Below are 14,611 nucleotides of genomic sequence, written 5' to 3'. Positions count from 1 at the left end.
TGGCCTTTTCCAGTTTTTGTGGTTGCAGGGGAAGGTGCCGGGAGTGGAGATTGGGTTCTAGAGCATCTCCTCCACTTCCTGCTTCTCCGCCCTTGAGCCCCGCCCCTCCAATCACCACCAGGACAGAACACCACTGGTCCTCACCTATCACCCCACCAACCTCCAGATACATCGGATCATCCGCCGTCATTTCCGCCACCTCCAAACAGACCCCACCACCAGGGATATATTTCCCTCCCCTCCCCTATCAGTGTTCTGGAAAGACCACTCCCTCCGTGACTCCCTCGTCAGGTCCACACCCCCCACCAACCCAACCTCCACTCCCAGCACCTTCCCCTGCAACCGCAAAAAATGCAAAACTTGTGCCCACACCTCCCCCCTCACTTCCCTCCAAGGCCCCAAGGGATCCTTCCATATCCGCCACAAATTCACCTGCACTTCCACACACATCATTTACTGCATCTGCTGCACCCGATGTGGCCTCCTCTATATTGGGGAGACAGGCCGCCTACTTGCGGAACGTTTCAGAGAACACCTCTGGGACACCCGCACCAACCAACCCAACCGCTCCATAGCTCAACACTTTAACTCCCCCTCCCACTCCACCAAGGACATGCAGGTCCTTGGACTCCTCCAGCGCCAGACCATGGCAACACGACGCCTGGAGGAAGAGCGCCTCATCTTCCGCCTAGGAACCCTCCAACCACAAGGGATGAATGCGGATTTCTCCAGCTTCCTCATTTCCCCTCCCCCCACCTTATCTCAGTCCCAGCCCTCGGACTCAGCACCGCCTTCTTGACCTGCAATATTCTTCCTGACATCTCCGCCCCCACCCCCTCTCCAGCCTATCACCCTCACCTTAACTTCCTTCCACCTATCGCATTCCCAACGCCCCACCCCCAAGTCCCTCCTGTCTACCTTTTATCTTAGCCTGCTTAACTGTTTACACACTAACTGTCCATTTGCCCAGGAGCCAATCAGAGAGCTGCTTGGATGTTGGTAACTCCTGGCCTTCATGACCAGTCTTAATTGAAAAAACAATGAACAATGTGTCTCTGGGTGAAGCTCACAGTGAACACACATCCCCACAGGGCCTCCAACATCTTCCTCCATTACTTGAACGATGCAACAGTGTAAACACAACTCACAATGAGAGTTTCTTTCTTTATTCATTCCCGGGATGAGGGAGTTGCTGGCCAGGCAGCATTTATTGCCCTCCCTAACAGTCAACCACATTGCTGTGGGTCTGGAGTCACGTGTAGGCCAGACCAGGTAAGGATGGCAGCTTCCTTCCCTAAGGGGCATTAGTGACCCAGATGGGGTTTTCCAACAATCGATTCATCGTCAGGATTAGACTCTTAATCCCAGATATTTATTGAATTCAAATTCCACCATTTGCCATGATGGACCCAGGTCCCCAGAACGTTATCTGGGTCTCTGGATTAACATTCCCGATGAAGGGCTAATGCTTGATATGTTGATTCTCCAGCCCCTCAGATGCTGCCTGATCGGCTGTGCTTTTCCAGCCCCTTTTTTTGGTCTCTGGATTAACAGTCCAGCAATAATACCACTCGGCCATCACCCCTCAACAACTGGTTTTTAAAAATGAAGCAACACCTTCCATAGTCCTTGATTTAAACCAGCACTGTTCCCATTTTGGCTCAAAATCCAGAATAAAGCAAAATAAAAAAGATGTGGTGTTTACAATAGGGTTGACTATTCACTCAGAGCTATGTATCTGAAGTTATTGTTAGGTAAAAATATCAATACTTATCTTCTGATGTTTGTAATAAGAACATTAAAATAGTTCTCGTAAAGTGTAACATACTCTGTTTTTCTTCAAGGAGAAAGTGAGGACTGCAGGTGCTGGAGATCAGAGCTGAAAATGTGTTGCTGGAAAAGCGCAGCAGGTCAGGCAGCATCCAAGGAGCAGGAGAATCGACGTTTCGGGCATGAGCCCTTCTGAATCGCTTATCAGAAGGGCTCATGCTCGAAACGTTGATTCTCCTGTTCCTTGGATGCTGCCTGACCTGCTGCGCTTTTCCAGCAACACATTTTCAGCTCTGTGTTTTTTTTCTCTGTGATAAACTTCTGTGTTCTTTTGCAAAAGGACATTGGGAGCCTCTTGTTAATGTGTTCACTGACTGGCCTCCACAGTAAACCGAGAGAAAAAGAAATTCATGGTCTATAAGGAAGGTCGATCAGGAATTGGACTTATCCTGTATTATCAGCAGTGTAGGTATAACACAGAGAGGAGAGAGGATTACAAGGATACCAGACAGAGATGTGGACAATGAAGGGATTTACAGAAAGTAGCCAGGGACAGAAGGTCAGCAAGAGATTTAAGGTGATTGGTAGGAGAACAAATGAGGAAGCCGAGGAGAATATTAACAGAGCTGATGGCTGAGATGTGGAACACAGGGAGGCAGAAGCCGAGTCCATCAAGTTTTTCTGAAAAGAATTTAGAAGTTTCTGGGCAATACTGAAGTTAAACTGTGTTACCATGAAACACAGAGATCGTCAGTTTCTGTTTTATCTCCTGACTTTTCTCACTCTATCCCAACAAAATCACAATTTCATCTCCAAAACTGTCATCCTTTTTTAGGCTTCATCTCCAGTAACCAATGCCTGATGTGGGCAAGACAGAACAATATGTCCATTTTTAGCAATTTTTAAACACTTGAAACAGAAAAAAACATCCAGAACACTTTGTGATGAAGTGGAGGAATTGCATGTTTTGATTTTATAATAACCCTGAAAGTTTCCTATAAATAGCCCTTGCACAAAACTTGCAAGATGGCAGCAGGGTAGGACTCTGCAGTGGAGCTGGTTTGCTCAAGTTGTGTCTCATCTCCTGTTTATTTCTCCTTTTCTTCTCTTTTAAGTTTTACTAACTCCGTCCATCAGCACAGACTCAGTGTGACTGTCCCTCGGTTCCTTATGACTGTCTTACAATTCTGACAATGTCACTTCCGGAGCCTATCAGCATCAAATCATCCCCAGGTTCACACACTATTTCCCCCCCTCACCCCCACCCCACACACTAAACACACACTACACACACACACACACACTAACCCCCCCCCCACACACAGTAACACCACACACAGTAACCCCCCCCACACACACAGTAACACCACACACACACACACACACACACACACACAGACACGCACAACCCTGCCCCCACACACTAACCCCCCCCCACACACACAGTAACACCACACACACTAACCCCCCCCACACACACACACTAACCCCCCCCACACACACAGTAACACCACACACACTAACCCCCCCCACACACACAGTAACACCACACACACTAACCCCCCCCACACACACACACTAACCCCCCCCACACACACAGTAACACCACACACACTAACCCCCCCCCACACACACAGTAACACCACACACACTAACCCCCCCCACACACACACACTAACCCCCCCCCACACACACAGTAACACCACACACAGTAACCCCCCCCACACACAGTAACACCACACACAGTAACCCCCCCCCACACACACACACTAACCCACCCCACACACACAGTAACACCACACACACACACACACACAGACACGCACAACCCCCCCCCCACACACACAACCCCCCCCCACACACACACTAACCCCCCCCCACACACACACTAACCCCCCCCACACACACACACTAACCGCTCCCCACACACACACTAACCCCCCACACACACACACACTAACCCCTCCCCACACACACACTAACCCCCCACACACACACACACTAACCCCCACCACACACACAGTAACCCCCTCCCACACACACAGTAACATCACACACACACACTAACCCCCCCCCACACACACACACTAACCCCTCCCCACACACACACTAACCCCCCCCACACACACACACTAACCCCTCCCCACACACACACTAACCCCCCACACACACACACACTAACCCCCACCACACACACAGTAACCCCCTCCCACACACACAGTAACATCACACACACACACTAACCCCCCCCACACACACAGTAACACCACACACACACACTAACCCCCCCCCACACACACACACTAACCCCTCCCCACACACACACTAACCCCCCCCACACACACACACTAACCCCTCCCCACACACACACTAACCCCCCACACACACACACACTAACCCCCACCACACACACAGTAACCCCCTCCCACACACACAGTAACACCACACACACACACTAACCCCTCCCCACACACACACTAACCCCCCCCACACACACACTAACCCCACACACACACACACTAACCCCCACCACACACACAGTAACCCCTCACACACACACTAACCCCCTCCCACACACACAGTAACATCACACACACACACTAACCACCCCCACACACATACACACTTACCCCACAGACACATTAAACCCCCCACACATCCACTCAGCAACCCTCCCCACACACACCAACCCCACACCATCCCCACACACACCAACCCCACACCATCCCCACCACACACACCAGCCTCCCCATACACACACACCAACCACACACAAACACACACCAACGCGCCACACACACATACACTAACCCCCCCATACACACCAACCCCACCACACACACTTACCCCACAGACACATTAAACCCCCCACATATCCACTCAGCAACCTTCCCCACACACACACCAACCCCACACCATCCCCACACACATCAACCTCCCTACACACACCAGCCTCCCCATACACATACACCAACACACAACAATGCGCCACACACACATACACTAACCCTCCCCCATACACACCAACCCCCACACACACACCAACGCGCCACACACATTAAACCTCCCCACACACACACTAACGCCACAGATACACTAACCATCTACACAACACACAAACACACCTATTCACTCAAGACATCAGATTCTGAATAATGACTTACCCCTTCACAACATTTTCTCTCCAAACGATTCAGTGACTCATTCAAAGCCTGAAAATGGAGGAGAGGAACGACAGTGAACTCTCCATAAATAATAACCAGCTCCCTCTGTCCACAATAACCAGCCCCCCCTGCCCACAATAACCAGCCCCCCCTGCCCACAATAACCAGCCCCCTCTGTCCACAATAACCAGCCCCCTCTGTCCACAATAACCAGCTCCCCCTCTGTCCATAACAACCAGCTCCCCCGTCCATAATAACCAGCTCCCCCCGTCCATAATAACCAGCTCCCCCCGTCCATAATAACCAGCTCCCCCCGTCCATAACAACCAGCCCCCTCTGTCCATAACAACCAGCCCCCTCTGTCCATAACAACCAGCTCCCTCTGTCCATAATAACCAGCCCCCTCTGTCCACAATAACCAGCCCCCTCTGTCCACAATAACCAGCCCCCTCTGTCCACAATAACCAGCCCCCTCTGTCCACAATAACCAGCCCCCTCTGTCCACAATAACCAGCCCCCTCTGTCCACAATAACCAGCTCCCTCTGTCGGTAATAACCAGCCCCCTCTGTCGATGAGGATAGCAAATGTGGTTCCCTTGTTCAAGAAGGGGAGTAGGGATAACCCTAGTAACTATAGGCCGGTGAGTCTCACTTCTGTTGTGGGCAAAGTCTTAGAGAGAATTGTAAGGGATAGGATTTATGAACATCTGGATAGGAATAATGTGATCAAGGATAGTCAGCATGGTTTTGTAAAGGGCAGATCGTGCCTCACAAACCTTATTGAATTCTTTGAGAAGGTGACCAAGGAAGTGGACGAGGGGAAAGCGGTAGATGTGGTGTATATGGATTTTAGTAAGGCATTTGATAAGGTTCCCCATGGTAGGCTACTGCAAAAAATACGGAGGTATGGCATTGAGGGTGAGTTGGAGGTTTGGTTTAGGAATTGGCTGGCTGGAAGACGACAGAGGGTAGTAGTTGATGGTAAAGGTTCATCTTGGAGTGCCGTTACTAGCGGTGTTCCACAAGGATCTGTTTTGGGACCATTGCTGTTTGTCATTTTTATAAATGACCTGGAGGAGGGGTTAGAAGGTTGAGTGAGCAAGTTTGCGAATGATACGAAAGTCGGTGGAGTTGTTGACAGTGAGGAAGGATGTGGCAGGTTACAGCGGGATATAGATAAGCTGCAGAGCTGGGCAGAAAGGTGGCAAATGGAGTTCAATGTGGGTAAGTGTGAGGTGATTCACTTTGGTATGAGTAACAAAAAGGTGGGGTCCTGGGCTAATGGTTGGATACTTGGTAGTGTGGATGAGCAGAGGGATCTTGGTGTCCATGTACACAGATCTCTGAAAGTTGCCACCCAGGTAAATAGTGCAGTGAAGAAGGCATATGGCGTACTGGCTTTTATTGGTAGAGGAATTGAGTTCCGGAGTCCTGAGGTCATGTTGCAGTTGTATAAGACTCTGGTGCGGCCGCATCTGGAATATTGTGTGCAGTTTTGGTCGCCATACTATAGGAAGGATGTGGAGGCACTGGAACGGGTGCAGAGGAAGTTTACCAGGATGTTGCCTGGTCTGGTAGGAAGATCCTATGAGGAAAGGCTGAGGCACTTGGGGCTGTTTTCATTGGAGAAAAGAAGGTTTAGGGGTGATTTGATAGAGGTGTACAAGATGATTAGGGGTTTAGATAGGGTTGACCGTGAGAACCTTTTTCCACGTATGGAGTCAGCTATTACAAGGGGGCATAGCTTTAAATTAAGGGGTGGTAGGTATAGGACAGATGTTAGGGGTAGATTCTTTACTCAGCGAGTCGTGAGTTCATGGAATGCCCTGCCAGTAGCAGTGGTGGACTCTCCCTCTTTATGGGCATTTAAACGGGCATTGGATAGGCATATGGAGGATAGTGGGTTAGTGTAGGTTAGGTGGGCTTTGATCGGCGCAACATCGAAGGCCGAAGGGCCTGTACTGCGCTGTATTCTTCTATATTCTATAATAACCAGCTCCTTCTGTCCATAATAACCAGTTCCTTCTGTCGATAATAACCAGGTACCTCTGTTGGTAATAACCAGTACTCACTGTCGATAATAACCAGTACTCACTGTTGATAATAACCAGCTCCCTCTGTGGGTAATAACCAGTACTCACTGTCGATAATAACCAGTACTCACTGTTGATAATAACCAGCTCCCTCTGTGGGTAATAACCAGTACTCACTGTCGATAATAACCAGTACTCACTGTTGATAATAACCAGCTCCCTCTGTGGGTAATAACCAGTACTCACTGTCGATAATAACCAGTACTCACTGTCGGTAATAACCAGCTCTCTCTGTCGATAATAACCAGTACTCACTGTCGGTAATAACCAGCTCCCTTTATCAGTAATAACCAGTACTCACTGTCGATAATAACCAGCTCCCTCTGTCAATAATAACCAGCTCCTATGTCGGTAATAACCAGGACTCACTGTTGATAATAACCAGCTCCCTCTGTTGGTAATAACCAGTACTCACTGTCGGTAATAACCAGCTCCCTCTGTCGGTAATAACCAGGACTCACTGTCGATAATAACCAGCTCCCTCTGTCAATAATAAGCAGCTCCCTATGTCGGAAATAACCAGTACTCACTGTCGATAATAACCAGCTCCCTCTGTCAATAATAAGCAGTACTCAGTGTCGATAATAACCAGGACTCACTGTCGGTAATAACCAGCTCCCTCTGTCGATAATGACCAGCTCACACTGTCGGTAATAACCAGTACTCACTGTCGATAATAACCAGCTCCCTCTGTGGGTAATAACCAGCTCTCTGTCGGTAATAACCAGCTCTCTCTGTCGGTAATAACCAGCTCTCTCTGTCGGTAATAACTAGCTCCCTCTGTCAATAATAACCAGGACTCACTGTCGATAATGACCAGCTCCCTCTGTCGGTAATAACCAGCTCTCTCTGTCGATAATAACCAGGACTCACTGTCGATAATAACCAGCTCCCTCTGTCAGTAATAACCAGTACTCACGGTCGATAATAACCAGCTCCCTCTGTCGATAATAAGCAGTACTCAGTGTCGATAATAACCAGGACTCACTGTCGGTAATAACCAGCTCCCTCTGTCGATAATGATCAGCTCCCACTGTCGGTAATAACCAGTACTCACTGTCGATAATAACCAGCCCCCTCTGTCGGTAATAACCAGCTCCCACTGTCGGTAATAACCAGTACTCACTGTCGATAATAACCAGCCCCCTCTGTCGGTAATAACCAGCTCCCTCTGTCGATAATAACCAGTACTCACTGTTGATAATAACCAGCTCCCTACGTCGGTAATAACCAGGACTCACTGTTGATAATAACCAGCTCCCTCTGTCAATAATAAGCAGTAGTCACTGTCGATATTAACCAGGTCTCACTGTCGATAATAACCAGCCCCCTCTGTCGGTAGTAACCAGCTCCCTCTGTCAATAATAACCAGTACTCACTGTCGTTAATAACCAGCTCCCTCTGTCAATAATAACCAGTACTCACTGTCGGTAATAACTAGCTCCCTCTGTCAATAATAACGAATACTCACTGTCAGTAATAACTAGCTCCCTCTGTCAATAATAACCAGTACTCACTGTTGATAATGACCAGCTCCCTCTGTTGGTAATAACCAGCTCCCTCTGTCGATAATAACCAGTACTCACTGTCGATAATAACCAGCTCCCTCTGTCGATAATATCCAGCCCCCTCTGTCGGTAGTAACCAGCTCTCCCTGTCGGTAGTAACCAGCTCCCTCTGTCAATAATAACCAGTACTCACTGTCAATAATAACCAGCTCCCTCTGTCAATAATAACCAGACCCCTGTCAGTAGTAACCAGCCCCCTGTCGATTATAACCAGCCCCCTCTGTCGGTAGTAACCAGCTCCCTGTTGGTAGTAACCAGCCCCCTGTCGATTATAACCAGGCCCCTCTGTCGGTAGTAACCAGCCCCCTGTCAATTATAACCAGCCCCCTCTGTCGGTAGTAACCAGCTCCCTGTCGGTAGTAACCAGCCCCCTGTCGATTATAACCAGCCCCCTCTGTCGGTAGTAACCAGCTCCCTGTCGGTAGTAACCAGCCCCCTGTCGATTATAACCAGGCCCCTCTGTCGGTAGTAACCAGCCCCCTGTCAATTATAACCAGCCCCCTCTGTCGGTAGTAACCAGCTCCCTGTCGGTAGTAACCAGCCCCCTGTCGATTATAACCAGCCCCCTCTGTCGGTGGTGACCAGCCCCCTCTGTCGGTAGTAACCAGCCCCCTCTGTCGGTGGTGACCAGCCCCCTCTGTCGGTAGTAACCAGCCCCCTCTGTCGGTAGTAACCAGCCCCCTCTGTCGGTAGTGACCAGCCCCCTCTGTCGGTAGTGACCAGCCCCCTCTGTCGGTGGTGACCAGCCCCCTCTGTCGGTGGTGACCAGCCCCCTCTGTCGGTGGTGACCAGCCCCCATCGTGTGCGCACTGCTGGCCTGTTTTATTGCAGGTGCTGATGTGAAATGTTCTGTTGCTGCTGGAGCTGATGTTCCCCTAAGGCAGCTCCTTCATTTCTGAATTGGTTTTGTTAAAGAAGTGAATTGTGCTGTCTGTGGGAGACAGTGTGAGCACACTGGTGTGACCATTCCCTCTGACTCTGAATCTGAACATTCCCTCTGGCCCTGTTTGTGTTCAGTTTATGATGTTGCCAGGTTGGAGCAGATTTCAGGTTGGTCTCTATGTGTCACCTACCTCAATGTTCCTCTGATGGTGTTGGTCTTCCTGTAGAAGTTGGCTGGTCATTGTATTGAGTCTCTCACACTCGCCCTGAAGCTGCAGAATGTGTTTTTGCAGCTGTGTCTGCAGTTCCAGGTCCTGCAAGAATTGGAAGAGATGTAACTGGACAGGACAGTATTACACACACAGTGGATGGAGAGTGCTGTGGGAGGATGGAGACATATGCAGAGAGAAGGGACACTGGGTGACAATGTGACACAGAGATGGGTATGGGTTTGTCTGCACCCTGCCACATTATCTCACTGCTCTGGGCTGTACTTGCCTTGATGCAGAGAACAGAACATCTGAGAAGGACACAGCTTTAATCAGGAAGGGAATTGAAGGTCAGTGGGGCGGGAAAGGCTGGAAAATGGAAGTGAGGATTATCAAGTCAGCCATGATCTCAGTGAATCAAACCGACTTGCTGTGTAGAATGTTGAGAGTGTGGTGCTGGAAAAGCCCAGCAGGTAAGGCTGCAGCCGAGGAGCAGGATAGTCAATATTTCAGGAATAAGCCCTTCATTGGGAATGGATGGGTTGAATAGCCTCCATCTGCCATGGCTTAGTGATCCAGAAAGATAGAAGCAAAAAGATCAGGTCAAACTGTTTGTCAGCATGGGATAAAAATTAATACAGTCATCAGCAAAGGTACCAGGCAAAAATGAGGACTACAGATGCTGGGAACCAGACTCTAGATCAGAGTGGTGCTGGAAAAGCACAGCAGGTCAGGCAGCATCCGAGGAGCAGGAAAATCAATGCTTCAGGCGAAAGCCTTTCATCATCAGCAACAATACAACTAAGTGAATGACAACAGTAGCAGCGTTATTGGAATATTGTTGAGGGACAGAGAGCAGAAGGTGTGCCTGAACAGTTTGCATTCAAACTAAAGGAAATATAAAGTGTGGTTCAGCATTAGGCCAATGTCTGACCTGAGCTACAAGGTCCAGGGACATTTCCAAAGTTTGCAAAATTTAGGAAACATTAAAAAAAAGGGAGATGATCAGAGGAAAGCTCCAGGAACCAAACCGACCTGGCAGAATGAATAGGAAGGTGGGAGGCAACATTGGAGGCACTGAAGTTTAAATTGTGTTTTTTGTTAGAAAGAATAAAAAGAAACATCTTAAAACAGGTGGAGGACTGGAAAGCTTGTTCAGAAATCTCTGTAATCAGCAGGGAGCTCCGAAAAGGTGATGAAATCCTTGGATTTATTCAGAGACAAACAGCAATCGGAAGGATTCCCTGCTAAGTTTTGTTAAACATCGGATACTGGAGAAGCTGTGAATTTTCTCCTTGGAGCAGAAAGGAAGAAGGAGAGATTTGATCAGGATCTTCAAATAATGACTCTGTTTGGGAGAACAAATAAGGAGCCCAGTCTGTAACAGGATTGGATGCTGGGGGACAGAGACTTGGGATAAAGACTTTGGCAAAGAGGGAGATGGAAGGTTTAGCTTTCATGCCTGGAGATTTTGCTTAAATTAGATTATTAGATTTTATTGCCATCTGTACTCAAGTACCGGAATACTGGGGTACTAGAGTGCTGGGGTACAGGAGTGCAGGGGTACGGGAGTACAGGATACTGGAGTGCTGGGGTACTGGAATACAGGGGTACTGGAATACAGGGGTACTGGAATACAGGGTTATGGGGTACAGATGTGCAGGGGTACTGGGGTACTGGAGTACTAGAGTGCAGGGGTACTGGGGTACAGGAGTGCAGGGGTACTGGGGTGCAGGGGTATTGGAATACTGGAGTGCTGGGGTACTGGAGTACAGGGGTGCTGGGGTACAGGGGTGCAGGGGTACTGGGGTATTGGAGTGCTGGAGTGCTGGGGTACTGGAATACAGGGGTACTGGAATACAGGGGTACAGGGTACTAGGGTACTAGAGTGCAGGGGTACTGGGGTGCAGAAGTACTGGGGTACAGGGTTACTGGGGTACAGGGTTACTGGGGTACAGGGTTACTAGAGTGCAGGGGTACTGGGGTGCTGGGGTACTAGAGTGCAGGGGTACTGGAGTACTGGAGTGCTGAGATATTGGAGTACTGGAGTGCTGGAATAATGGGGTACTGGAGTGCTGGGGTACTGTGATATTGAGGTACTAGATTGCAGGGGTACTGGGGTACTGGAGTACAGGGTTACTAGGGTACAGGAGTGCTGGGGTACTGGAGCACTGGATACTGGAGTAGAGGGTTACTGGAGTGCTGGCATATTGGGGTACTGGAGTGCAGGGGTACTGGGGTACTGGAGTGCAGGGGTACTGGGTTACTGGAGTGCTGGGGTACTGGAGTACAGGGTTACTGGAGTGCTGGGGTACTGGAGTGCTGGGGTATAGGGGTACTAGAGTACAGGGTTACTGGGGTACAGGGGTACTGGAGTACTGGGGTACTGGAGTGCAGGTGTACTGGAGTGCTGGAATGCTGGGGTACTTGTGTACTGGATTGCACGGATACTGGGGTACTAGAATGCAGGGGTACAGGAGTACTGGGGTTCTGGAGTTTTGGAGTACTGGGGGTCTGGAGTACTGGAGTACTGGGGTACTGGAGTTCTGTGCTGCAGGGGTACTGGGGTACTGGGGCACTGTGGTTCTGGGGTACTGGAGTACTGGGGTACTGGGGTAGTAGAGTACTAGGGTACTAGAGTGCTGGGGCACTGGGGTACTGGGGTACTGGGGTTCTGTGGTACTGGGGTAGTGGAGTACTGGGGTACTAGAGTGCAGGGGTACTGGGGTACTAGAGTGCAGGGGTACTGGGGTACTGGAGTGCAGGGGTACTGGGGTACTGGAGTAATGAGGTACAGGGGTACAGAGGTTCTGGGGTAGTGGAGTACTGGGGTACTGGGGTACTAGAGTGCAGGGGTACTCGGGTACTGGAGTGCAGGGGTACTGGAGTACTGGGGTAGAGTGCAGGGGTACTGGGATACTGGAGACCTGGGGTATTGGAGTACTGGAGTGCTGGAATACTGGTGTACTGGAGCACTGGGGTACTGGGGTACAGGGGTGCAGGGGTACTGGGGTGCAGGGGTACTGGGGTGCAGGGGTACTGGGGTGCAGGGGTACTGGGGTGCAGGGGTACTGGGGTGCAGGGGTACTGGGGTAATGGTGTGCAGGGGTACTGGAGTACTGGGGTCCTGGAGTACTGGGGTCCTGGAGTACTGGGGTCCTGGAGTACTGGGGTCCTGGGGTATTGGAGTACTGGAGTGCTGGAGTGCAGGGGTACCGAAGTACTGGGGTATTGAAGTGCAGGGGTACAGGAACACTGGGGTACTGGAGTACTGGGGTACTGGAGTGCAGGGGCACAGGGTACTGGAGTACTGGGGCGCATGGGTACAGGGGTACATGGGTACAGGGGTACTGGAGTCCTGGAGTCCTGGGGTACTGGAATACTGGGGTACTGGAGTCCTGGGGTACTGGAGTCCTGGGGTACTGGAGTCCTGGGGTACTGGAGTCCTGGGGTACTGGAGTCCTGGGGTACTGGAGTCCTGGGGTACTGGAGTCCTGGGGTACTGGAATACTGGGGGACAGGGGTACTGGGGGACAGGGGTACTGGGGGACAGGGGTACTGGGGGACAGGGGTACTGGGGGACAGGGGTACTGGGGGACAGGGGTACTGGAGTACTGGAGTACTGGGGTACTGGAGTGCTGGGGTACGGGAGTAGTGGAGTAATGGGGTACTGGGGCTCTGGAGTGCAGGGGTACAGGGTACTGGGGTAGAGTGCAGGAGTACTGGGGTAGAGTGCAGGGGTAATGGAGTACAGGGGTACTGGGGAACTCGGGTACTGGGGCACTGGAGTGCAGGTGTACTGGGGTGCTGGAGTGCTGGAATGCTGGGGTATTGGAGTGCAGGGGTACTGGGGGTCTGGAGTACTGGAGTACTGGGGTGCTGGGGTACTGGAGTGCTGGGGTACTGGAGTGCTGGGGTACTGGAGTGCTGGGGTACTGGAGTGCTGGGGTACTGGGGTACTGGGGTACTAGAGTCCTGAGGTATTGGAGTACTGGAGTGCTGGAAAACTGGGGTACTGGAGTGCAGGGGTACTGGGGTACTGGGTGCTGGGATACTGGGGTAGTCCTGGGGTACTGGGGTGCTGGGATACTGGAGTCCTGGGGTACTGGAGTGCAGGGGTACTGGAGTGCAGGGGTACTGGAGTGCAGGGGTACTGGAGTGCAGGGGTACTGGAGTGCAGGGGTACTGGAGTGCTGGAGTACTGGGGTGCTGGAGTACTGGGGTGCTGGAGTACTGGGGTGCTGGAGTTCTGGGGTACTGGAGTTCTGGGGTACTGGAGTTCTGGGCTGTAGGGGTACTGGGGTATTGGGGTACTGGGGGTCTGGAGTACTGGGGTACTGGATTACTGGGGTACTGGAGTTCTGGGCTGCAGGGGTACTGGGGTGCTGGAGTGCAGGGGTGCTGGAGTGCTGGAGTGCTGGAGTGCTGGAGTGCTGGAGTGCTGGGGTGCTGGGGTGCTGGGGTGCTGGGGTGCTGGGGTGCTGGGGTGCTGGGGTGCTGGAGTGCTGGAGTGCTGGAGTACTGGGGTACTAGAGTCCTGAGGTATTGGAGTACTGGAGTGCTGGAATACTGGGGTACTGGAGTGCAGGGGTACTGGGGTACTGGGGTAAAGGGGTGCTGGGGTACGGGGTGCTGTGATACTGGGGTAGTCCTGGGGTACTGGGGTGCTGGGGTACTGGAGTGCTAGGGTGCTGGGGTACTGGAGTCCTGGGGTATTGGGGTACTGGAGTCCTGGGGTATTGGGGTACTGGAGTCCTGGGGTATTGGGGTACTGGAGTCCTGGGGTACTGGGGTACTGGAGTCCTGGGGTATTGGGGTACTGGAGTCCTGGGGTATTGGGGTACTGGAGTCCTGGGGTATTGGGGTACTGGAGTCCTGGGGTATTGGGGTACTGGGGTATTGGGTTACTGGGGTACTGGGGTCCT

The 14,611-nt window shown here is 51.2% G+C and overlaps 1 protein-coding gene across 3 annotated transcripts in view; it reads right to left on the bottom strand.

Moving 5' to 3' along the window:
- LOC140464178 (glutamine-rich protein 2-like) overlaps window positions 1-14,611 on the bottom strand; it is a 114,374-nt gene that overhangs the window by 25,852 nt on the left and 73,911 nt on the right. For all 3 annotated transcript variants that reach the window (XM_072559009.1, XM_072559011.1, XM_072559012.1), the window contains 2 exons: window positions 9,669-9,791; window positions 4,935-4,982 (listed from right to left, as the gene is read on the bottom strand). In XM_072559009.1, the coding sequence (XP_072415110.1) occupies window positions 4,935-4,982; window positions 9,669-9,791 (171 nt within the window). The remainder of the gene's footprint in view (window positions 1-4,934; window positions 4,983-9,668; window positions 9,792-14,611) is intronic.

This window comes from Chiloscyllium punctatum, chromosome 39, assembly GCF_047496795.1.
Source record: "Chiloscyllium punctatum isolate Juve2018m chromosome 39, sChiPun1.3, whole genome shotgun sequence".
NCBI lineage: Eukaryota > Metazoa > Chordata > Chondrichthyes > Orectolobiformes > Hemiscylliidae > Chiloscyllium > Chiloscyllium punctatum.
Note: the sequence above shows the minus strand (reverse complement) of the source record. Positions and strands in the feature narration are given on the sequence as shown.